This window comes from Hermetia illucens, chromosome 4, assembly GCF_905115235.1.
Source record: "Hermetia illucens chromosome 4, iHerIll2.2.curated.20191125, whole genome shotgun sequence".
Taxonomy (NCBI): domain Eukaryota; kingdom Metazoa; phylum Arthropoda; class Insecta; order Diptera; family Stratiomyidae; genus Hermetia; species Hermetia illucens.
The window spans coordinates 161,897,278-161,921,688 of NC_051852.1; the positions used below are offsets into that span (position 1 = coordinate 161,897,278).

The 24,411-nt window shown below is 41.0% G+C and overlaps 1 protein-coding gene across 2 annotated transcripts in view; it reads right to left on the reverse strand.

The window, feature by feature from the left end:
* Nucleotides 1-2,499: 2,499 nt before the first annotated feature.
* LOC119654610 overlaps nucleotides 2,500-24,411 on the reverse strand; it is a 28,502-nt gene continuing 6,590 nt past the window's right edge. Inside the window, exons 2-9 of one of the 2 annotated variants that reach the window (XM_038060080.1) lie at nucleotides 20,937-21,595; nucleotides 20,599-20,877; nucleotides 20,382-20,531; nucleotides 20,084-20,319; nucleotides 19,947-20,029; nucleotides 10,214-10,354; nucleotides 9,842-10,037; nucleotides 2,500-4,297 (exon numbers count right to left, since the gene is read on the reverse strand). In XM_038060080.1, coding sequence (XP_037916008.1) covers nucleotides 2,503-4,297; nucleotides 9,842-10,037; nucleotides 10,214-10,354; nucleotides 19,947-20,029; nucleotides 20,084-20,319; nucleotides 20,382-20,531; nucleotides 20,599-20,877; nucleotides 20,937-21,485 — 3,429 coding nt within the window. In that variant the 5' untranslated portion in view covers nucleotides 21,486-21,595 and the 3' untranslated portion in view covers nucleotides 2,500-2,502. Of the gene's footprint in view, nucleotides 4,298-9,841; nucleotides 10,038-10,213; nucleotides 10,355-19,946; nucleotides 20,030-20,083; nucleotides 20,320-20,381; nucleotides 20,532-20,598; nucleotides 20,878-20,936; nucleotides 21,596-24,411 lie in introns of those variants that run through there. The other variant, XM_038060081.1, reaches the window with a different exon arrangement.

Sequence of the window (24,411 nt, forward strand, 5' to 3'; positions counted from 1 at the left end):
AACGCATGTGGCGATCATTACTATTATCATACGACTCAAGCCAAGAGGTAGTTAGTAGGCATCTAAGCTACCTCCTGCAATTAGAGACCATGATTTCTGACAGGACTACCAGGATTACGAGTACTGCTGTGAAAGTCATGGCATGTGGTCTCTAAATCGATCCGTGTCCGAAGAGGACCGTGGGATTATGCCTACCCACGGTAAATCCCAGGACCTTCAACTAAATAGGATTTATTTGCGAAGAAGGATATGATGGCGGGAAAGCAGTCGGGTCAGAAAATTGGTTGAAATAACAAAGGGGACGTAGATAAAGCCGGATGAGGTTTCGATGGAGGTGATGATTACCTCAAGGGATTTAAGAAGAAAAGCAGAAAGGAAGAATTGTCTGGGATGAACTTGCCGAACACTGTTATTACGGTACATCCTGTGTAGGCGTTTAATTAGGATGGTGTTCGTCAGGTCGAAAGAGTTTAAAATTAGCTATGGCTACTTAGGTCGGTCGGTTATTTGTGTTTACCAAGAAACAGTTCAAACTTGTGTCTACGAGTCTACCCAATTAAAGAGTTCAAATTAAGGTGAATGATTCTAATATCAACAGTTATATGCCAGAATTATTATAAATTGGTGGCATTTTCTCAAGAACTGATGTATAGTTGGATTGGCATGGCGAAGTCCATAGGTAAAGGACACAGATGATCAAGTAAAGGAGGGCGTTGAAATTACGCGGGGTTTAACGGGTGTATCATGTATTTTGCCACTAACTTCAGGCGTTTATTTGATTGCATAAACAAACACACAAATGTAAACCAATGCACTTGTCACACTTAACTGTACTCCTACTGAACTGTCAAACTCAAATTGTGCAGTTAGATCCATTCAAAATGTCGTACAAGCTCGATTTACGGAAATCTGTCGCCAACATATTTGGCGGACTAAGTTCTAGTGAAATTCTTGAAATGTTCAAAGACAAGCCAATCTCTCGCAGAACAATTTTCCGTGTTCTGAAGGATTGTCGCGATGGTAAAGAGCCCGAAAACAAAAAGCAATGCGGTGGTCCATCCAAATTAGGTGCCAGAACAGTCATAAGTCTGTTATCAAGTGCGAAAAACAAGGTTGGTGAATCAACACGCAAATTGAGACGAAAATTTGGTGTTTCGAAAGATACAGTCCATCGTATTTTGAAGAAAAACAACGTAATTTATCGTAAACGTCGACGAGCACCAAAATATACACAACAACAACTCGAAAAAATACCAAAATGCTGCCGTGCACTTCGTGACAAACACTTTGCGAATGGAAAATCCATAATTTTGGATGATGAATCGTACTTCACATTCTCGCATCATGAATTGAGTGGCAACGACGGCTTTTATACTGACAACATTGAAGCAACACCAGATGATGTTAAATATGCCGGCAAATCAAAATTTGAACCAAAGGTGTTGGTGTGGACAGCCATTTCATCGAAGGGTGTTTCAGAGCCTTTGATTCGATCAAACAAATCAGAAGCGATCAATGCTGACATTTATATCGGCCAATGCTTGCCGAAATTGAAGCAATTCATCGAAAAACATCATGATCGTGACGAAATAATGTTTTGGCCGGACCTTGCAAGCTGTCATTATGCAAAAAAAAAAACATTGAATTGGCTGACTGAGCAAAATATACCATTTGTGCCGAAAAAGGACAATCCCCCAAACGTACCTCAGGCACGTCCAATCGAAAATTTTTGGGCAGTTCTCAAGCGTATGGTCTACGACGGTGGCTGGGAGGCTCGAAACGAGCAACATTTGATTGATCGAATTAAGAGAAAGTTGAAGGAAATCGATCCATCGGTCCGCCAAAACCTGATTCGGAACATTCGCTCCACACTACGAAAAATCGAGGACCATGGTCCATTAAGTGTACTGTAAATGTATTTTTCGACGAATCATGAACAGAATAAAGTACGATTAAAAGGATTTTTCAAATCGATTGTTTGTTTTCGAATGACATGCTCTTTTGAAGTTAGTGCCAAAATAAATGATACACCCGTTATTGGACTGTGTTGGGTTGGTCCGGGAAGGAGGGTTAGAGCGGTAATTGGCGGTACTCAGAGGACTATGCTACATATTCGAGGAGCAAATCGAGTTTCTGGCTACGGAATGTGATGATATGCATGCGGGTTACGAACCGGGTAGTCAATTGGCGGGCATGTCGATGACGCTTGTCTCCTCACCTCATCCTTCACATACGCAACACCAACACCATCGAAATGATGAACTCTTCACGCGCAAGTGATTGAAAAACTTCGAAAAAGAGCAGTGCTTTTCTTACACCGTATAAATTCAAGCAATGCATCGGAAAACGAATCTCCTCTAGGTAGTCTTTTTTCCGGGACTGCATCCGCATTGTTAAATGTTGATTGTATCCCATTCTAATCCATTTAATCAGCTAATGAATTCAAGATAGACTTTTCGTAAACTGATGAAAGCGCACCTTTTCCTCTTTTCCTCACCATATTCAATCCACCTGATTCTGATGAACTTTAATACGAATTTTATTCATTTCACGATTAGAATTATTGTGACTACTGTGACTGCTATTATTGCTGTGACTCTTATAATCGTATGGACCACCAATTGATGCAGCTATTTTCCTATCGAAATCATTGTTGACATGTATGTTGCTAATTTCACTAGTTTCACCTAATCCTTGATTAACACTAGTATTGCTGTCGCCATTGGCGCTACTACGGCTAATATTGTTAACATTGTTTGAAAAATTTTCATGCCTGTTACTTGCATTTGGCGATATTAAAGCTGTTGCAGTTACTGATGATGTTGTTGCCGAGTAATTGGTTTTAAATTGTACATATTGCTGCTGGCTATCACGATCTGAACTGCTATGAACACGTGGACGAAAACGATTTTCAGATTTGTTATGGGAGACAACTTGTATGGAACTAGCATTTGTTAAGTCACTGGAATTCTTTTTCATTTTCGAGGCATTCACTGGATTATGAGGTGTGTTATTGAAAATACTTTCATATTCAATGGTTTCGATTGGTGTCGGAGCACTATAACGATTTGTACTGCTTTTGGGATGCGACTCTTCGAGCCGTTGCCTATTCTCGGTTATTGTCATGGTTTCTACTTTCGTGGATGTCAATTGCATAAGCTTTGTCGATGTGTTATGAAGAATAGTTGGTGTTGTTTCGCCTGATGTTAACAATTTCTGGTTGGACTGTGATGAAACCATAGTCATTGCCATTGTCATTGACGGAATCTGTTCATTAACTGGAGTCGTCAGCACAGACTTCACGTTCGGACTAGAGGATGAATATTCATCGGAATTATCAGACTTCTTTTGTAAGGCATTCACATTTACATTTCTACTATAATGTAGGTCTGGTGACGATTGAATGAAATCTATATCAACTGCACTCGGGGATGTTGCTAGCTTCCTGTACTGAATATCCGAGTCGTATCGATACTTACTTCTTGGCGAGAAATCTTCGTCTTCTGAAGTTGTGGTGGTTGTGTCGCCACAGTAAGCACTACGTGTCATTCGATTATCAATGTTATAACCGTACTTTTGATTTTTTTCTTTCTGTAATCGAGCTAATTCTTCAAATGAAGTCATGACTTTTGCTCGTCTTAAGCTTTCGAAGCTGTGCTCGATTTGAGCGGTGCTATTCCGGTGTATTTGATCATCAGAGCCGTTTATGGAGCGTTGCTTACTTTTCAAATGTTCACAATCCATAACAACATGAGGATTGGTAAATAAGGATGGACTCTTTCTAGATAAACTTCCCCTTCGCGAAGAGGATGAGGATTTCTGACCATTATACGTAAGCTCCTCTTCTGACCGATAAATATATGATCGCCGTACAGGCGTTAAATCGCCCGATGCGATGGAATTCCTTTTGCTTCCACCCGAACTGATGCCGGTGCCGCCGCTACCGCTACCAACACCGTCTCCACCACGATCGCAGCTACTTTCTCCACCACTTTCATTACCAATACTAGCTACACTGGCCGTACTAATTGTGTTGATTGAATCATCAACATTACTTGTTGAAATCCCACTAGATTTGATCGCTGGTGATTTATTCAAGGTACTTGTTGTTGGTGACTGCGTTCGCGATGTAATGTTTTGCGATGAGCTATTTTTTGACCTCGAATCTAGTTCTTCGGGCGGCGGTGGAGGTACATATATACGAACAATATCCTGTGGTGATATTGCTCGAGGCGTTGGAGTAATCATCATAGCGGACGGTGTCCGACCCACAATACTTAACGAACCGAAGGCAGATCTGAAATATAAAGGGAAATAAACAAACGTTATACAAGAGACGAGAATACATTCCACGTATTTTAATGGACATTTCAACATAGAATGTTGAGTACTTACTAAATGAGAGGAATAAGTGTAGAAACAGAACTTATAAATTCAAGGTCTGTTCAGAAATTGTTTTTCCAAATTGATGAAATTTCTTATTGTACGATTTAGAAAATGATAATAAACATAATGATTTTTCCTTCAGGGCGTTAATTTTTTTAGAAGCGACAACCAGAGTTCTACTTTATTTTCACTTTCATAGAATTAGTGTAAGTAAAAAAGGATTAAGGAATTAAAACATAACACCGTCTCCGTCGCTAGTAGTGATTATTTGATTAAGCAAATATCGATATTACAAGAACAACTTGTTCTCTTCTTCAGTGCATGGGTGTATAATGGCTGATGTGAACAAAATTATATACTAATGGTGCAAGAACACACAGCGAGGGCCTATCTAAAAAAGCGACTGTGCGCGGAATCCCAAATTGTATTATCAACAAGTCCTCAACGATGTTTACAGAATAAGAAATGTAACTGCTGAATAAAGGTTGGTATTATGCCATAAAATCAAATTTTCAGGCGGAAAATACAGCGTTTGATGTCGAAGAAGCTATTAAATTAATGGCGAGTGATGTGAGAGAGGAAATCAGATACGAAGTTGCTAAAGTGTTACCAACGAGCAAGCACAGACAGGCCGTGTGCAACCGCAGAGAAGCTCAGATTGTTAAGAGCCTCAAGGAAAACCTTGTCATTAGCTGAAGGTTGATAAAAGCAATTTCATAGTAATTATGGACAAGCAACAATACGAAGAGCTGGTAATGGAAAAGGTCACGGGAGGGAACTATTTTGAACTTCGTAATAGCCCCTTGCCGGCCTCAATCGAAAGGGCGGAGAAAACACTAAAAGAATCCGTCCTGGTTGTGTTTAATCCGTCTCAACTACGCATGCCTAATCCTTCCTTACCAAGAATTAGATCCTAACCTAAGGACCTTTCAGTAGTTATGAGTTAGAGTTGCCAGTATACCTGCGTCCTAGATAGTAGCGTTGACAAAGCCTCTCGATGAAGAGCAAACCGCGAATGACAGGTACACTTCGGGACACATTGGGAGTCTCCGGAGCCGTCGACGTCGATGGAGTGATGTAAGCCTAGCTCTGCTAAGGTAGCAGTTGTGATGTGTATCGGGAGCCAGCCCCTTCGGAACCCTGGTCAGATAGTGTGCATTGAACAAGTGTTAGTACACCGCGTTGCCCCGAGCGAGCGCTGATTTGTCGTCGACGAATCAGCGACGGAGGAAGAGCCTATGTGACCCTATGTGACACCGGGATGCCAAAATAAAGAGGAAGCCTTATCAAACGGCGCGACTGACTGTTCTAGCTAGAGCCGAAGAGGAAAGGCTTATCAGTGGTCAAGCGTATACAGTTCGCAACGTTCCTCCAGAGGAACGTCAGCAAAGGCGTCAAAAACAGTCTAATAGAACTGTAGGAGAAACTATTGGACAGCATCTCCTTCTATAGGCGAACGTGGAGAGCAGAAACAGCCGTATATCCCACTGCTTGCGCCAAACGGATCGCAGATAGCCCACTGCAAAGCGAACTGAGGAGTGGAAAGAGGACGACGTGCCTGATGGAGACTTTATCTAAGTAATTTTCAGGGCCTAAAAAAAGAAAGCGAAAAAAGCGAAACAACTGACTACGTCGCCAGAGACCCGTCTGTCCAAAGACAAGGAAGCTGCAAACCAAAAGCCAGAAAAGACGAGGAAATGAAGAAGGACTAGACCATCGGCTCTGCTCATTAAACCCACGGAAGGCAAGACATTTGCGGAAGTCCTTAGTGAAATCCGCTGCAGGATGACACCCGAAGACAACGGAGCATAGGTATCTTCCGTACGTAAAACGAGGAGTCGTGGAGTCCTCGTCGCACTGGACCCGAAGAAGATTAGCAAGAGTACGTTCTGCAAAGCGGTCAAGAGATTATTGGGGAGGAGGTTCTTATTTCTAGCCTAGAGCCCATGTGTTCTCTAGAAATCCGGGATTTTGATAGCTCCACAGAAAAGGTCGAAATGGAGGAGGCGATAAAGCGTGAATGTCCAGAGGTAACCAATGCCTGGATAGGTATCACCTCTGTAAATGCTCGAGGCCAAAAACTCGCCATGCTGGAAGTCCCCGAACAATATGCGAGGAAACTCCTTAGCAGCGGGCCGGCCAGGAGGACATGTCGTACTTTGGTAGATGCGTACGAACACCTGTGAATTAGTAGGCAACCTGAAAATAATAATACTAACCGTTGGCGCAACAATTCAATTGGATTAGGGCCTTGAAGTATGTTAGAGCATTTGATTCAAGTATACTACAGGATTACAGTACCCTGTAGGAGGCAATGTGGTCGGCATTGCGCTCGCCCGAGATTATTAACCTGATTTGATTCAGGTACTCATTCACAGCTGAGTCAACTGGTTTCCGACGTCAAATCGCGATACAAATTCTACTGCCACCAGTGAGATTTGAATCGGGACCTTCCGTACGACAGCCTTGTACTCTAACCGCTTAGCTATCCTGAAAATGCTGGATTCAATTCCGATTTAGGTAACTGCAGCTCCCCCTTAGGTAGGTTTCAATAAGATATTATAATTAATCAATTTACAATTAGAATACCCATTTCAATTTTGTTGACATCAGCCAATATACACCCGTGCACTGAAGAATGGAACAAGTTGTTCCCGAAGTTTCGATATTTTCTTAATAAAATGACTACTAGCGACGGAGACGGTGTAACTTTTTAATTCCTTAAACTTTTTGGCTAAAAATCAGACTTTTTCCAGAAGATGTCGCACTGAAGAGGGAAACAGATGGTTTCCGAAATGCCTAAAATGTCGATTTTCAGGTTTTAACAGTTTTTATTTTCACATACCGTATCATTGCAAGATTAAAAAATTTTTGGTGATTGAAAAAAAAAAAACAACGCAGATCTACAACAAGTTGTAATAAATTGTATAAAAGATACGAACTTACATTACAACAACAAAAGGAATAAATAATTATTAGATTCTTCGGTGACCGGCCAGTTTGTGCATTCGCGGTTTCAGGCTTTCTTGATCAAAATCTTTCACGACATGCTTAAAGCACTTTACGCCTACGTCATGCAGAAACAAAAACATGGCGCGACATATCCTGTGTGCGTTTGTGTCGGCTTCTGGCAAGTCAATACATATCTCTGTCACCCTCCCGAGTGTTCAGTTTATCGTAAAGATCTTTGTAATGAACCGCTCGTGTGACATCGGTCGCTTTCTTAGCTTTTCGGTTGGCATTCTTATAAATTTACCAATTGGCCAGGGTTTTATCTTTTTGAACTTGTGATAGAGGCGTGTCTTTTCACGTACCTTCATTTCAACGTCGTCATTTCAAAGCCAAGTATCTCGATTGATGTACCGCTTACCTGGCTTGGTGACCACGAAGGTTGCGGAGGCCGCTTTGTGGATCGTTTCTTTAATTTGGTTCCATGATTCTTCCACATTCGTAATGGTTGGTAATCGCGTAAGTGAGATCATTTTTTCTTTCTTCTCACAAAATCGCCACCATTCAATGTTCGGCGGGCCAGTGCGTTCCTCACGCTGTTTTATTTCTGCTTCAATGAAAAACGGCTTTTTGCATCCTATCGTCACTGGCGATGAAAAGCGGATCCGCAACGGCAACCCCAAGCAAGCACGGGCCAACATGTTCGACTTATAAGCAAATTAAAAAATGGATCGGTACGTGTATTACATAAAAAAATGGAACGGAAAAATGCATACCGTGCAACACAGTAATTAAAGAGAACGCCAGTACGAGTAGCTACCTATAACTAACTCCGTGGAGCGGATATGCGACTTCACAGACAGAAAAAAGAAACTTGGGAAAAGAAACTTGAGAAATACAGGGAGCAGCCGCATGGGGGCGGAAGTTTTACTAACAAATCAGCAGGATGACGACATATGTTTCTCCTGCCGCGAAAAAAGCGAAATCTGATTTCCGAATGTATGCGAATATTGGAGCAATGAGTTCAATATTTTGATGAGCTACTCAAAAATCAGACAATCAAGGTGCAGTCGTCCCAATGGAAGTTAAAAAATTTACCAAGATTAAAAAAGCTTGGCAGGTGTGATCAACCGTTAAAGTGATGCTCACTGTTTTCTTCGATTCGAAGGGTGTCATCCATCATGATATTCCAACAAGATGAAACAATCAATCGTTATCGATACCTCCTCCAACACTGAGAACTTTATGCCAATAGAATTGTGCCAGAATTGTGGTTTTTCCACCACGTCAACGTGCCTTGTCACACTGCACTCCTCATTCGCAAGTTTTTTTTCCAAAAAATCAATGACAACCGTTCCACATACTTCCTATTCTCCTGACCTGGCTCCGTCTGACTTCTAGCTGTTCTCAGGTACCCAATGAATTGATAGCGGTTTGAGACAATAAGAGAAGATCCAGGAATAAACGCTGGAACAGCTGAACAGCATCTATGAAAAAATAGTTTTTCAGATGCATGGAACAATGGAAACACTGGTGGGAAAAGTATATTCGCTCCCAAGGGGATAAATTAGAACAATTGCAAATGTTTGTAATAAAGAGTTATTGTGTTGCTGGAATATGTTCAGAAATTGCACTATTTCTTTATTGACTTCAAGGTTACCTATGATAGTCAGGGTAAAACTGTACACGATTATGAGAGAGAATTTGATATCACCAAATTAATGGAGTGGGCAGATAAAAGAGGCAGAATCACTTTCATCAAAAGATTGATAAATTTACTCAGAATTACGAAAAATACTTAAATAAGATAAAGTGACAAGAAAAACTTAAGTTATTTTATTTCAAGCGATCAAAGGCTTGGTCACCCTTACATGTGGAGATGAGCTACCCTTTTTGCTACAAATGCAACCGGATTTAGTGCCATTGTCTTCAACTGAAATGAAGCCGATGGACTCGTAAGTCCCACAGCATCTGGTTTAGATGATTATTTACATTTTTAAAATATCCATTAAGGGAGAAAGATTGTAAGTTGAAAACCAATTGATAAATTTTTCTGAACGGGCCCTGATCTTGTCGTAAATTTTAAAAACGCATGTCAAAGATGATCGTATGGTTTAACATTTTTTTTTATCAGATTGCTAAGTAGCCTTAAAATTCGAAGCCAATACATAAATGAACTAAAGCTGAACTTGATTGTATTCTCAAAATCGAGAATCTAAATAACATAATTCAGTCCATATATTTCGATCGAACAGATGAACAATGCAATTGCTAACAACAATGCCTTAGTATGTATATGCAACATTTATCATCTAACCGTTCTATTTCAACTCACTTGATCAAAACATTAAAATTAAGATGTTTCGTAGTAACGATAAATTTCTATCCTTTGTTTTTACGTAAACTTTAGACAAAATCAAAATAGAAGAGAAAGAAAGAAAAGACATGTATATATTAAAAAATTCGCTTGATAATTCTTAATGTTAATATCTAGTAAAAGACTTACCCGGGGCTACTTTCACCTCCGCCCTCGCCATCACTATGAACACTTTGCATATCATCAGCACATATATCATATTGTTGTGATCGTTGACCAATTGAAAATACACTTAAATCTGCAGTGGACGTGACTGATGTATCTGCTAATGACTTCCTCGAGCTACCCAACAACGAACAGCCATCCTCGGATTCGGGTATGTTGCCTATATTATTGTTTGATAAAACCATTTTGCGATGTACGATGAATAGAAAGCAAACCAAGTTGGCACCGATAAGAAATAAATTGTGTTTATGAAGAAAAGAGTCAACTTTTAGAGTATGGAGCGCAATTAGATATTTAAAATATATATTTTTTTAGTAAAATAGAAAATAACAATACCATGCAAAAAACGTGTCGGAAGTGAGGAATATTGATCGGATGTATCCAATACGCTCATAACTCGTTTATCCCGTGCATGCAAACGGGATGGCAGTGCTTTGTAGATGCGCATGAATTCCCAATTCTCCGCATTTACTGAAGCTTTAGTGTTATTTAATAGAAAAGTGTTTTTTTTATATATAGAATTTCCATATATATATATTTTTTACAAATATCATTTAATTGTATAATATTAAAGCTACCCATTATCATGGTTAAAAAAAAACGAAATACAAAAGCAAATTTATATTTGTGCAAATCATTTTCGAGCATAAGGGCTGACCTAAGTCCATTTTATGAACGTGGTTTATTATATAATTTGGTCACGATAATCAGGAAAGGTTATGCGTTGTTGTGGAATTGCCGAAAGTTGACTGTTTGCGACAAAGCCCTGAACAAAGGAGCCGCTGCCCCCAAGAAAATGAGTGAGATAAACTCACTATTAAACTGATACTCTAAAATCATCACCATCAGAGAGTTATTAAATTATTAACAAAGTAACGCTTCTGATGGTCTGATATCCCTGATAAACGAGCTAGATCAATGCAAATCCTTCTGATGACATTTCGCAGAAAATTCTAGTGGATAATGAAACATTCAGGGTCCCACAAGGGTTAACTGATAAAATATTCCTCTCCTACTGCTGCTTCTTCCAGTAACGATTTCTATAAGAGTTTTGGGCTTTGCAAAATATTAGGTTGGAGAAAAAGTAATGTCGTATTTTGTCAATAGATGGCGCCACTTAAACAGATCTTGTGTTGTACTTATCGCATCGGGTCATACTATACGGCGATTTGAAGACGACAATCTGGGCTACAGGCGTCTCTTTGACAGTTTTATCATCGTACGTTTCAGTCTCAAGTTAAAGCGCGTCAAAGATGGAGTCCACCAAGGAAGAAATTCGTCATATTTTACATTTTTGCTACCTGAAAGGTAACAAGTCGGGAAACCGGAAGCTTGACGCTTCAGGTATAAAAGGTTTTGTGTTTCCCTATGTGAGGAGCATAACGTAGATCTCCATTGGCTTATAGCATTGACCCGAGATATTGAAATCGTTCAGTTCTGGGCAGGTTACTGCCATTGCCAGAACTGAGCGATTTAAATATCTCGAAGGGCAGGTTGCCGACATTGCCAAAACTCAGCGATTTAAATATCTCGAGGGGCAGGTTACTGCTATTGCCAGAACTCAACGATTTAAATCTCTCGAGTCAATGCTATCTGCCAATGGAGAACTGCGTCATGAAATTATTTCACACATTAACGCAACCTGGATGAAGTGGCATTCCCCAACTGGTGTTCTTTGTGATCGACGTATCAGCGCACGTCCCAAATTTAAAATTTACTGCAATGTCGTCCGTCTGCCGCTCTCTATAGTTCTGAGTATTGGCCGACTATAAAGGTCAATGAACGGCGTCTTGCGGTAATGGGGACGAAGAAGTTGCACTGGTGGCGTGACACGTTTTGATTAGGTCTGAAATGAGAATATCCGCGATCGAACGGGTTTGCACCGATCGTGGAAAAACTGCAAGAGGGGCGTTTTCGATGGTGTGGTCACGTAATTCACACTAACGAGAATTCAACGACCAGTATTGGTCACAACATCAAAAACAATGGTAAGCAACCAAAAATCCGGCCAAAACAATGGTGGTTTAATATGCTGGATGGGGATTTAAAGGTCTCAAGATTACATCCTGATCAGGCATTTGATAAAATAAAATGACGAAACCGATCACCACAGGCCGACCCCGCTTGTGAACTGATGGCTGAACAAAAAGAAAAAGATGTGAGGAGCGACGAGTGCACGACAGCTCCGTGTAATATAGCTAAAAATTCCATTGCCCTCTATTTTCTAGAAAGTGATTTAAATAAATCATTTGATGGAAAGCCCTGTGTTGATAATGGTCAACCGCCCCTGTTTATTATTATTATGAGTTTAATATTATTAGCAAATGCCAACAATTTAACCAACATCAAATATAAAAAAGGGCTAGGGAGAACTAGATTCTTCTTGGAAGGAATTTTAATATTTCACTCGAATGTCAATTATTCTCGTTAATTATGACGTCAGCATCTTATTTGTATGACTTAGAATGCTGTTAATTGGCACGAATGGGACATCTCTCGAAGATTAGATTTCACATAAGTGTTTTACACAAAACCTTAAAAAGAGCTGCGGATAAATAGATTCTTCATAAATGTGACTTTAATATTCCACACGAATGTCAATTATTCCGGGTAATTATGACGTCAGCATCCGATTTGCATGGCTTTGGAAGCAGTAAACTCGCGCGAAATTGCTAAGTGTGAACTGCTATAACTTTGGCGTTAGTTGCCTGATTTCCATGAAATTTAGCACATATATGCGAAATATTGTCCCCTATGCTGGTACAGAATCCGGAAGTCCTAGGATGAATTTAAGGGGGGTTTTCAGTAAATTTCTAAAAAGTAGTAATATACTATTAGTAAGTTTATTTGAGCAGATATCGGAATGGAACATATTTTGAGGCCTAGATTTCATCTAGGTGCACCACCCTGATTTTTTTCGGATTTTTGGGTTGGGTAGTTTCCAAAAATGAGTCCTGTCTCACTTCAAATGCGTACATTTCGCCTCCTTACTCACGCACTTTGCAATTTATGCCAGAACTAATGTCAGTTTCGGAAAGTACAAATCGAGACCTTTCATTTGATACCCTACACACCTATATCCGGGGAAAAAAATTTTTGAATCCCTCCTTTGCATGTATGGGGAGCCCCCCTTTAAACTCCACCTAAATTTATGCCACTCGCTGTATGCGTGGGATTTCGTAGTTCCCATCTGTCCACCAAATTTCGTTCGGATCGGTTCAGCCGTTTTGGAGAAAAATGCGTGTGACAGACAGACAGACATTGAATCGATTTTAATAAGGTTTTGTTTTACACAAAACCTTAAAAATGCAACGAAGGCGGCCAAAAAAATTTGTGAAGTTTATGAGTCCGATACTGTAACGATTCGCACAGCACAGCGTTGGTTCGATCGATTTTGTTCTTGTGTAGTGGATGTCGAAGATACACCCCGTACTGGTAGGCCAATCGTCGTAGAAACCGATAAAATCGTCGAAATCATCCAAGTAGACCGGCATGTGAGCATTCGCTCGATTTGCCAGGAACTGGATAAGGACCATAAAACCGTTTGGAACCATTTCCAGAAGATTGGATTCCAAAAAAAGGCTGGATGTTTGGGTGCCACACGAGTTGACGGAAAAAAACCTGTTGGACCGAATCAACGCCTGCGATTCACTACTGAAATGGAACGAATTCGACCGATTTTTGAAGCGGATGGTGACTGATGATGAAAAGTGGATCGCGCACGAAAACCTCAAGCGGAAAAGATCGTGGTGGAAGCACGGCGAGCCAGTCCAAACCATCACCAAGCCCGGATTGACGGCCAGGAAGGTTTTGCTGAGTGTTTGGTGGGATTGGAAGGGAATCATTCACTATGAGCTGCTCAACTATGGCCAGATCCTCAATTCGGTTTGAAACAGTGAATTGACCAGAAGCGGCCAGAATTTGTCAGAATTCAATCCATTTTTGAAGCGGATGGTGACTGATGATAAAAAGTGGATCACGTACGAAAATCTCGTGGCCGATGCGCGGCGAACTGGCCCAAACCAGGTTTCGCTGTGTGTTTGGTGGGAGTGGAAGGGAGTCATCCACTATGAGCTGGTCAACTATGACTAGCCCGCAATTCGGTCCGCTACTGTGAGTAACTCGACCGTTTGAAGCAGGCGATCGACCAGAAGTGCCCAGAATTGGTCAATAGGAATAGTGTGTTCCGCCAGGTCAACGCTCGGCCTCAGACATCTTTGATGATCCCCCAGAAGCTACGGGAGCTCGAATGGGATGTCCTATCGCCCCCAATGTATAGTCCGGATCTGGCACCAAGTGATTACCATCTCTTCCGGTCCATGCAAAACGCTCTTGGTGCTACTAAGTTCGCATCGAAAGAGACTTGCGAAAACAGGCTGAGTTTTTTGCAAATAAGGGGGGGGGGGGGGGGTATAAGAGGGGGATAATAGGAGTTGCCTTCTAAATGGCAAGTTTGCGAACAAAACGATGCATAAAGCGTTAAAATTCGATTACAAATACGACATTACTTTTTCCCCAACCAAATATTTTATTAGAAATAGTAATTTATTTAGTTAGCTACAGTAAATACACACCGTTATTCATTTATCTGTGAAATCAACAGGACTGAATCAGAGCAGAATGTTTTACATAACATTTTGGGAGCAATTTTAAGTTGTTATTTTCACACAATTTAGAGACAACTTTCTGAAAATTAGAAACTCACATTTTTCTGTGCCAATCAATCTTTTTCATCATGTCAAAGAATAATACGTCCTTTAAATCCCATTGATGTGTAGATCTACCTTTAGTGTTTACATGTTTTTTGTGTGTTAGAAAAGTAGCAAAATTTTGTTCAGCTCTAGGTGAACTTGCGTGAAATGAAAAAAGAAATCTATTAGAAACCATCATGAAGAAATCCTGTGAATCACATAAAGTGTAAGCGTATATATTTACGAAGCATTTTCCACTTGAAGCAGGTCACACGTTTCAATGTCGACATTTAAGCCATTAAAATCATTTAGTAAATTTTTTACAGACACGAGACTAAAGCTAAGCACGTAACGTTTCAAATCAGGAATTAAATAAACTTTATAGATTTGCTTCAAATATATATTTTTTGTATTCTTATTAAAATATTATAATCGAGTAACTAGAACTTTCTTATAGTTATAAAAGTTTCCGTAAGAATTCATTGAATTGTTTTTAGTAGCAGTGGTAGTAGCAGTAAAATTGCCAGTAGTGGTAGGGAACGGCTTTACATAGTTCACGTGTTGCCTGAGATTATTGTTATGACCTATAAATGTAAGGTTAGATTGTTAGGACCGGAAGTTCCTTATATGTATGTCTTCGTGGGCGTACAAATGATGATGATAATATACAAAGTACGATACATATGAAATGTGTACATTGCCAAGAAGATGCTTTTGATTTGTGTACATTTCGTAACTTATCGCGAGTTCACAGCGATGAAGAAAGAAGTGTTGTTGCCGGTGGTAGAAAAAAGTGGTCAAATATGCGATAGTACATAGTTCATCATAGTGTTTTGCTATTGTGCCATTTGGGGTGAAACCGAAAAGTAGTTAAATCTCTAAGCTTCCCTTAATCCAAGCATATAACAAGTCGGGAAACCGGAAGCTCGGCCCTTCAGTTATGAAAGGTTTTGTTTGCTTCTTCTGTGAGTATATTTGAGTGCAGAACTATCCCATTTGTACGTAGCCTTTGTTTGTTAGTAATAGTATGATTTTGATCAAACTAGGAGATAACATGCTTCATATTATATTCTATACTACTACAAACTTTCATAAATGTAGGATAAACTTAGGGGGAGGGAGGGGGGTTTGAGGCCTGGGCACCATATAGAGGTAGCCTCATATTTTTTTTCGGATTTGTTGGTTGGGTAGTTTCTGAGAATGGGTCCGTTGAAGAAATCATCACTTTCCATCCCTCCCACTCCCCGTGTTGCATACAAATGTCAAAACTAAGACCGGCTTTGAAAAGTACTAATCGAAACCTTTCATTTGATGCTCAACATGACTATATTCGATGAAAAAAAAATTTGACAGCCCCCTTTTGCATGTGCGGGGACCCCCTCCCCCCTAATCTGTGTGGGCGTTCACAGTTTCCACCTTCTCACTAAATTTCATGTCAATCGGTATAGCCGTTTTTGAGAACAGTGCGTGTGACAGACAGACAGACAGACAGACTTCCTATTGATTGCAGTGGACAAAGTACGTATTGGATAGGTGGTCTGTCGGTTGCGGCAACAGAGTCCAGTACATAAATGCTATAAGTGCTGGCAGGTTGGTCACATAGAGAAAGCTTGCACAAGCTCGCAAGACAGATCAAATCTGTGCCGCAATTGTGGAGAACAAGATCATTTTGCAAAGGACTGCAACGGAATGCCCAAGTGCTTATTCTGTGCAGTGACAGCGCCCACATTGCAGGAAGCAGTAAATGCCCAGTGTTCAGAAAGGCGTTCATAACTAAGGTCAACTGAAGTTTATGCAACTCAATCTGAATCACTGTCGAGCGGCCCAAGACCTACTTTCCCAAAGCGTGTCCGAACACAACGTCAACGTTGCCATTGTATCCGAACGATACGAAAATCTGCATAGCGGAGTATGGAGACAGAACCAGTAAGGCGGCGATATGGAGCTGCGGAAGTTAAGCTATAGTAGATGCGAAAAAACATTCAGAGGACGGGTTCACCCGTGCCAAGATTGGAGGTGTATACATTTATAGCTGTTACGCAGCACCGAGCCTCACATTAGAGGAATTCACGTCATTGCTGGAGAAACTATCCTTCAATGCAAGTCGCTACAATCCCAAAGTAATAGCCGGCGACTTCAACGCATTGGCAGAAGAATAGGGTACCAGAGAAACCAACGCAACAGGACGAATATTGCTGGAGACATTCTCGCACTTGCACGTGGTACTTGCCAATTCTGGGGGAGCCAACACATTTCGGAGAGGAGAATTGAAATCTGTGGTAGACCTCACCTTCGTCAGTGATACTCTAATCAGAGACTTGCAGTGGCGTGTCAACGAGGAGTACACACACAGCGATCATCAGGCTATCATCTTTCAAACCTCGCAAAGGAATATTATGAAGTCATTAAAACGAATAACGATGAGCTGGATAACCAAGAAATTTGATGCAAGGAGGTACTTCTGGAAGATACATTGCTATCGGGAAGGGCACAAAAAAAAAGTTTCACAGGTCGTGGAAAAATTGCAACGGGTATGCGATACTGCTATGCCTCGACGTAGCACTTTCCGAAGACGAAACCCTAATTTTTGGTGGAATTCAGAAATTGGGGAATGTCAGAAAATGGGCCTCAAAACTAGGAGACGCTCCCAGCGCAGAACAAACCGACCTGAGTGCGAGGAGCTACACGTGCAATCAAAAAAATGCAAGGAAAAAATTGCAAGTAGCTACCGCAAAGAGCAAATCCGAGCATTTCAAGCGGATGTGTACTGAAGTTGACTCTGACCCATGGGATGGCGCATACAGGTCGGTGATGTCATCACTAAAAGGCGAGCGCTCCCCACCGATTACTTGTCCAGAGTTATTGCAAAATATAGTGAACACTCTGTTCCCAGTAGATGTGAACTGTACAAGTCTTCCTGCAGTACATTTAAATCCCGACGAAGTTCCGGTAGTGGTAAGTGAGGAGGTTCTAGACGCAGCGAAAAGTTTAATTGAAAAAATGACTCCAGGACCGGATTGAATCCCTAATATTGCCCTGAAAGTAGCAGCCAGGACAGCGTCAGCTATGTTTGCCCAAGTTTTCACGACATGCTTTAAGGAAGGAGAATTCCCCGAGCAATGGAAGCTACAAAAGCTCATACCCATTCCAAAGGCAGGTAAACCACTGGGTGACTCCTCCTCATATAGACCGATATGTCTGGTCAATACCATTGGCAAACTATTTGAACGAGTAATATACAACAGACAAAGGAAGGAGGCCTTTCTGACAAACAATTCGAATTTCATAAGGCGAAATCAACTGTCGACGCAATCAGCATGTTGACTGGTTTGGCTCAGGCTGCAATACAAGAAGGAAAATGCTGCGTAGTTATGACCCTCGACGTAAAAAATGCGTTCAATAGTGTAAAATGGAAAAAAATTATCGAGGCACTCGACAAGTTACAGGCCCTGAAGTACATTGTACGCATTGTGGTTGAGCTTCTCCTTGGGAGAGATTTTACTGCGACTCGGACGATGGGCTAAAAATATTCCCGACAACTTGCGGGGTGCCACAGGGCTCTGTCCTGGGTCCCTTGCTGTGGCAAGTTATGTATGATGGAGTGTTGGCGCTACGCCTTCCGGACAACGTTTGGCTTTGCCAATGATATCGGAATAACAGTGGTTCCAAAGCATCAAGACGAGATCGAGATCTATGCAAATGAAGCGATATGGGAGATCAATTCCAGGTTGAGAAATTCTGGCCTTTCACTTGCTGAACATAAAACAGAAGTAGTTCTCATTAGCAAGAGAAGAAGAAGAACAACAACTGTGAAAATTAAAGTTGGCGAAAAAAGAATTTACTCCCAACTATCGCTCAAATAATTATTGACGGAAGACTCAACTTGAAAAGACACATTGAGTACGTCGCAACTAAAGCGTCTTCCATCGCTGCAACGATCTTCAGGATACTACCGAACATTGGTGGGCCAAGACAAAGTCGACATCTTCTGCTTTCTAGGGTAGTCAGCTATTTGCTACTCTACGCAGCTCCAGTTTGGGCAACTGTTTTGGATAAGAAAGTGAACTGCCGTAAACTTGCGCAAATTTGCCGAAGTATTGGTGATAATAAAGCACTCGGTCTGGGTGCTGTTCCCAATAGAGCTCTTAAACTCGCCGTTAAGACCAGACCAGACGGGTTTATCAGCGTTTTTGAAACCTGCATGATACAAGGAGTTTTCCCCGACCGACGGAAGAGGCAAAAACTAGTTTTGCTCCCGAAGCAGAATAAGCACGCAGGGCACCCATCATCATACCGACCGATTTGCCTCATCGACACGGCAGGAAAGACGCTCGAAAGGATCATCTACAATAGACTGCTCCCTATCATTGAATATAAGGATGGACTATCGGAGCGACAATTTGGATTTCGTCAAGCCCACTCAACGATCGACGCCGTAGGCGTTGTTTTGAAGCTAGCTCGAGACGCGATGTCGTCTAAAAAATGCTGTGCTGTGGTGACGTTGAACATCAAAAATGCGTTCAATTCCGTAAGTTGGAAGTGGACAAAAAGCTCATTGGCTAAAACAGGTGTCCCTAGTTATTTGACTAAGCTCCTCGGCAGTTACCTTTCGGAGAGGACACTTTGGTACTACACGGATGAGGGATCCAAGCAGTACACCGCCACCGTGGGAGTACCACAGGGCTCAGTGTTGGGTTCTCGCCTGTCGTTGTCCTTCCCGTGTCAAAGGGCGCCACGATAATCGGTTTCGCAGATGATCTAGCTGTGGTTGTCGACGCAAAACAACCTGAGACGTGGAAATGTACGCTAACGAAACCATTAGCGCCATAAAAGCGTGGCTGGAGATGGTTCAGATTGACCTTGCGGCACAAAAGACGGAGGCGGTCTTGATAACCAATCGTAGGAAGAGGAATACGGTTAATATTCGTGTGGGTGGTTACGTGATCACTTCGAAACCGGTTATCAAATACCTAGGGGTGATGATTGACGCAACCGAAATGATGAACATTTACAATACCAGGTCCATCCCTCCCTTATCGCAGGTGGAAAAAGCTGAAAGAGAGAGATCCATAAGCAGATGGCAACAGCGATGGGATATTGAACCGATTTTGTTTTGCAAACAAAACCTTAAAAAACAGTTAATGTTCTAACAAACGCGACTAAAAAAGCAAGAAGCAAGAATAGAGAAATTTTAGGAATTAGTTTGGGCCACTGTTGCCCAGGTGAAATATTTTGGGCGGGTTCATTTTCTTTTATTTACATATACATACCTAAAGCTGTCTAATGTGTTATGAAATATCTAAGCTTAACTTTTAAATGAATGAGAAGCAAACAACATGCGTATTGGACAAAAAGCACGGACAACAATTTCAAAATACCTGTATTTATTTGGCTGTTAGAACCCCCCAATCCGCCATCAGATATCGTTGACTCTGCTAACTCCTGTTGAGTTTTCTCGCTCCTAAACGGCCACAATCGATCGGTAATTCTATTAAAAATATGTCATATAGTTTACCTTAATATTACTTTTTCGGTAACATCCTTTTCTCTTTCTGTAAAGCTATTCTTTCGTCGACCGATTTTCTTTTCAAAAGTTGGCTCAACAAATACACCAAATGGCCGCTTAGGAAATTCAATTTCTAATGGTGAAGGAGCTAAATCCATCTTCACTTTTTTCAATTCCTCCATTGATTGCTCAAGAGTTTTAATTACATAATCGTCATCATAACCAAAATCTTTGTAGAGTTTTGTCTAATGCATGTACGAAAATATTACCTGACAATAATCAAACCTTCCCATTTCATGATACATACCTGCAAATACTGTATAAGCAGATCCATATCTTTAAGTTTTAATAATTTTTTCTGGTGCAATCGAAGAATAGTGTATGCCATTGCGGTAACTACTCTTTCCCCATCGAGAAGATAAATATCCCAAACCCGTAAACACAAACTAAATGGTATCTGGAGATCAAAAGTACAAAACAATTTTACTGAAAATCAAAATTTGAATTTCCATTTTCACACATACCCTTTCGATGAAGATAACAAAAAACCACTTGAGCGAGTATATCATTGAGTCTAAATTATAGCAGTCAAAATGTTTCTTCAATTTCGGTACAAATTTCTCGATGATTCGATCGTGATGATGAACTAATCGAGTCAATTTCGGAAATCCTTCAATATATAGGCCGTGCATTGCATATTTCTTATCAGCTAAAAGAGTACTTAATGCCCAAAATGCTTCTTCCTCGTCCATGTACATGAGAAGAACCCCTGCAACACCGGACATTCCTTGACAGTAGCCAACCTGAAAAAGGTAAACGTGCAATGAACAGGCAAACCTTGTTAAATTACCAAACACCACACCTCCATGTTATACATGCTATACGCTGTTAGAACATTGAACAGACTTCGTTGCTTGATGCTGTACCTTTCTCGATAGAACAAATGCTCACGAAATTGTCGATTGACATCCGAGTCGATTTGTCTTGCCTCAGTACTCCATTGTCGAGCTAACCGCAACATATTCTGATAAACATCCTTCTTTTCTGCCATCGTTTTCTCCACATTCAAAAGTTTCATCCATACTTGTGATCTGAGTTTATCTGGTATTCCTTTGTAAATTCTTTTGTGCAGTTTTTCTTGAGTTTCTTTGCTATTCCACCGACCTAACATCTTTAACCACTTTTTCACCCGCTCCATTTCCACTGCTCTTAATTTAGCCTCATTTGGGTCGATTTTTTGTGGAAGACGTTTATCGTGTATGAATCCATAACGATCCGTTTGGTGGTAGACTTCGAAACCAGGATCTTCCCATGGATCTATTTCGGCTCCTGCTTCTCGGCCACGTTCATAGCGCAGGAAGAGACGCTCTCGTTCTTCGTTGGCACGTGTCACAAGTGCGTCTTCATCCATAATGACCTGATTATGAATGTGACAATGGGAGGTTAGATGAAAGGTAGACTGGTCTACCGTTTTGAGCCCATCATTTCTTCTTTAAATCTGTACAATTAGCTGATTCTCATCTGGAAATTGCCAAAAATGAAACCGGGGATTGTTTTAGCAAATCGTACTATAAATTGGGTAAATCATATATCAACAATCGTGTGGAAATTATATTACTTCTATGAACCTTAACAAACTTTTAAACGAGGTAACTTCGTGATTTTGTTAAAATTTTTTGATTGGGTTATTTCTTTAGGTATAAAAGCTTTTGTGTATTTCCTTGATAATAATATTTTTTTGTTGAGGATGCTGAGAGTCCTAAGTCCACACCCACTTAGTGAAGGGCCGAAGCACTTGGAGAGCAACTTACTCCCTCCTTTGTAGTTCCCGGACTCCTCTTTTTTTGAGTTAAACCCAAGTGGTTCGGTCCGTCACTAAGTGGTTGCGCACTTAGGACTCCCAGCATCTTCAACAAAAAAATATTATTTATTTATATCGGCCTGGTTTTGGTCTAGAGTGATGACGGATTTCACTTAAATATAATTCGTACCCATTACGGCATTTTCCATCGTGTCCGGATAGCTGAGTGGTTAGAGCGCAAGGCTGTCGTACGGAAGGTCCCGGTTAAAACCTCACTGGTGGCAGTGGAATTTGTAATGTGATTTGACGTCGGATACCAGTCGACTCAGCTGTGAATGAGCACCTGAATCAAATCAGGGTAATAATCTCGGGCGAGCGCAATGCTGACCACATTGCCTCCTAAAGTATACTGTAGTGTACCGTTTCGGTCTTGAATGAAGTGCTCTTACACACTTCAAGGCCCTGATCCAACATGGATTGTTGCGCCAACGGTTATAATTATTATTATTATTTTCGATCGCTCGTCACTTTCGGTCACGCTACTCGCAGGGCAGAGGTGAGGCAGCATCTGATGAGTTGCCTCTGCCCTGGACGAAACCGTCAGTCAACTTTTTGCATATTATTTAAGTGTGTGTGCATTTGCCCCAATAGTATATAGCACCTAATATATGCATATACTACCTTGATCAAAAAGTTTTGGAATGATCGCCGTGTGGCACTCTTAGCACTCGGCTGTCTTGTGTGTGTGTGTTGCTCAACTGTCATTGATATTGCCGCCAAAGTTTGGCGTTATTTCATCATCGATGAGCGTGTTCACTATTTTCGAGAATTTCATGCAAAAGGACCGTGTGCACATCGCCAAAGACATGATTTTCATGGCTGATTTTGATCCAGTATTCATCAAACGCATCATTACTGGAGACGACACATCAGGCGAGTCAATGGCGCCCGTCGGATGAGCCGAGATCGAGTAAACCACGTCGTTTCCAGTCAAAGAAGGCATACTAACCAAAAAAATAGAGCGGATACTGTGAAATGCAGTGTCGATAACAAATCTTCACATTTTCGAAACTGCCACGGGTTTAAATTTCTTGGTTGACACTAGGGCGGGCACCATATAATGTCTGATGTGTCAACCAGCATCATTTCAGTTGTATGCTGCTAATGGCGCCATCAGCAAAAGATACAGCCAGGAAGCTCTTACACTCCATTTGGGACTTCACTGCGCGTTCACTCTGTCGCTGACGTCTCTGGCTTAGATATGAGAAATCGCTCCGTACTAGACTCCGAGACTAAATGTGATGCAAAAAGATCTCTGAATGCCGTCAATTACTTAGGCATATCATCAGTCGGAGGCGTTTGTTCTTAGAACAATTTGCTTCGAGAACTCCCGAACCCTGTGAATCCGCCTGCTTGTGGTGTGAATAGTGATGTTTACCATCAAATAGAAACGTTTGGTCCGCCTATAGCTTAGAATCCTCGACACGTTGTTCCGGAAAAGTTGGAGATGGTCCAAGTGGAATTCGAATTCATGATGAACAGAGGATTCTCTCACTCTTCAAATAGCCCTTAGGCGAGTCTCCTACATCGCGTCTCGAGAAAAAAATGATGAGTACAGTCACGAACCCTGATCAATATTCGACGTCACACATCCAAGATATTGCCGTCGGACTGATTGTAAAGTCGAACTTCTACAAAATCGATCTATTGAGAGCATATTATCAAATTCAAATTGCCAAATCGCCATTCTGAGAAACTGCCCAACCGAAAAATCTGAAAAAAAATCATGAAACTGCCTCTATATGGTGCCCAGGCCTCAAAATACTCTCCATATCGATATCTCTTCAAATTAAGTTAATGATAGTATATTACCATATTTTTGGGGAAATTAAGTAGACACCCCTCTTAAGTTTATCCCAGAGTTAAAAAAGTTGGTAGTGGTATAAAATATAATAAGAAGCATATTGTTCCCAAGTTTGATCAAAATCACACTATTACTAACAAAGTTACAGTAGCTCAAAGTTGACTTTACCGTGTAAATTTACAACTTGAAGTACTAAATCTGACATGCTAAGTGCATATACATAACGGGCTACGTACAAATGGGATAGTTCTACACCCAAATATACTTACAGAAGAACCAAACAAAACCTGTCATACCTGAAGCGCCCAGCTTCCGGTTTACTTGTCTATTTCGGACCGGATGCTTCGATGTATCTAGGAAAGCTAACTCGTAAGTACATCCAAACACACATATCAGCACAAGATGGCTGCATATCAACCCATGATACACCAACTGCTAACAGTACCGTAACCGAAAAATAGATTCTATAGGTTAATCACTACAACAAAAAATGAATTCCACCCCCGGATGGTCGATAAAATTATATAGGGGAAAAACAAAGTATATATACTTGGCCCCAGCCGCAAAAGGGGCCGGAACGGCTGGTTTGACGATGAATGTAAGCTAGCTACGGAATGGAAGAATGCCGCATACCGAATAATGTTGCATTCCCAAAGAACGCGGGCATGCGCA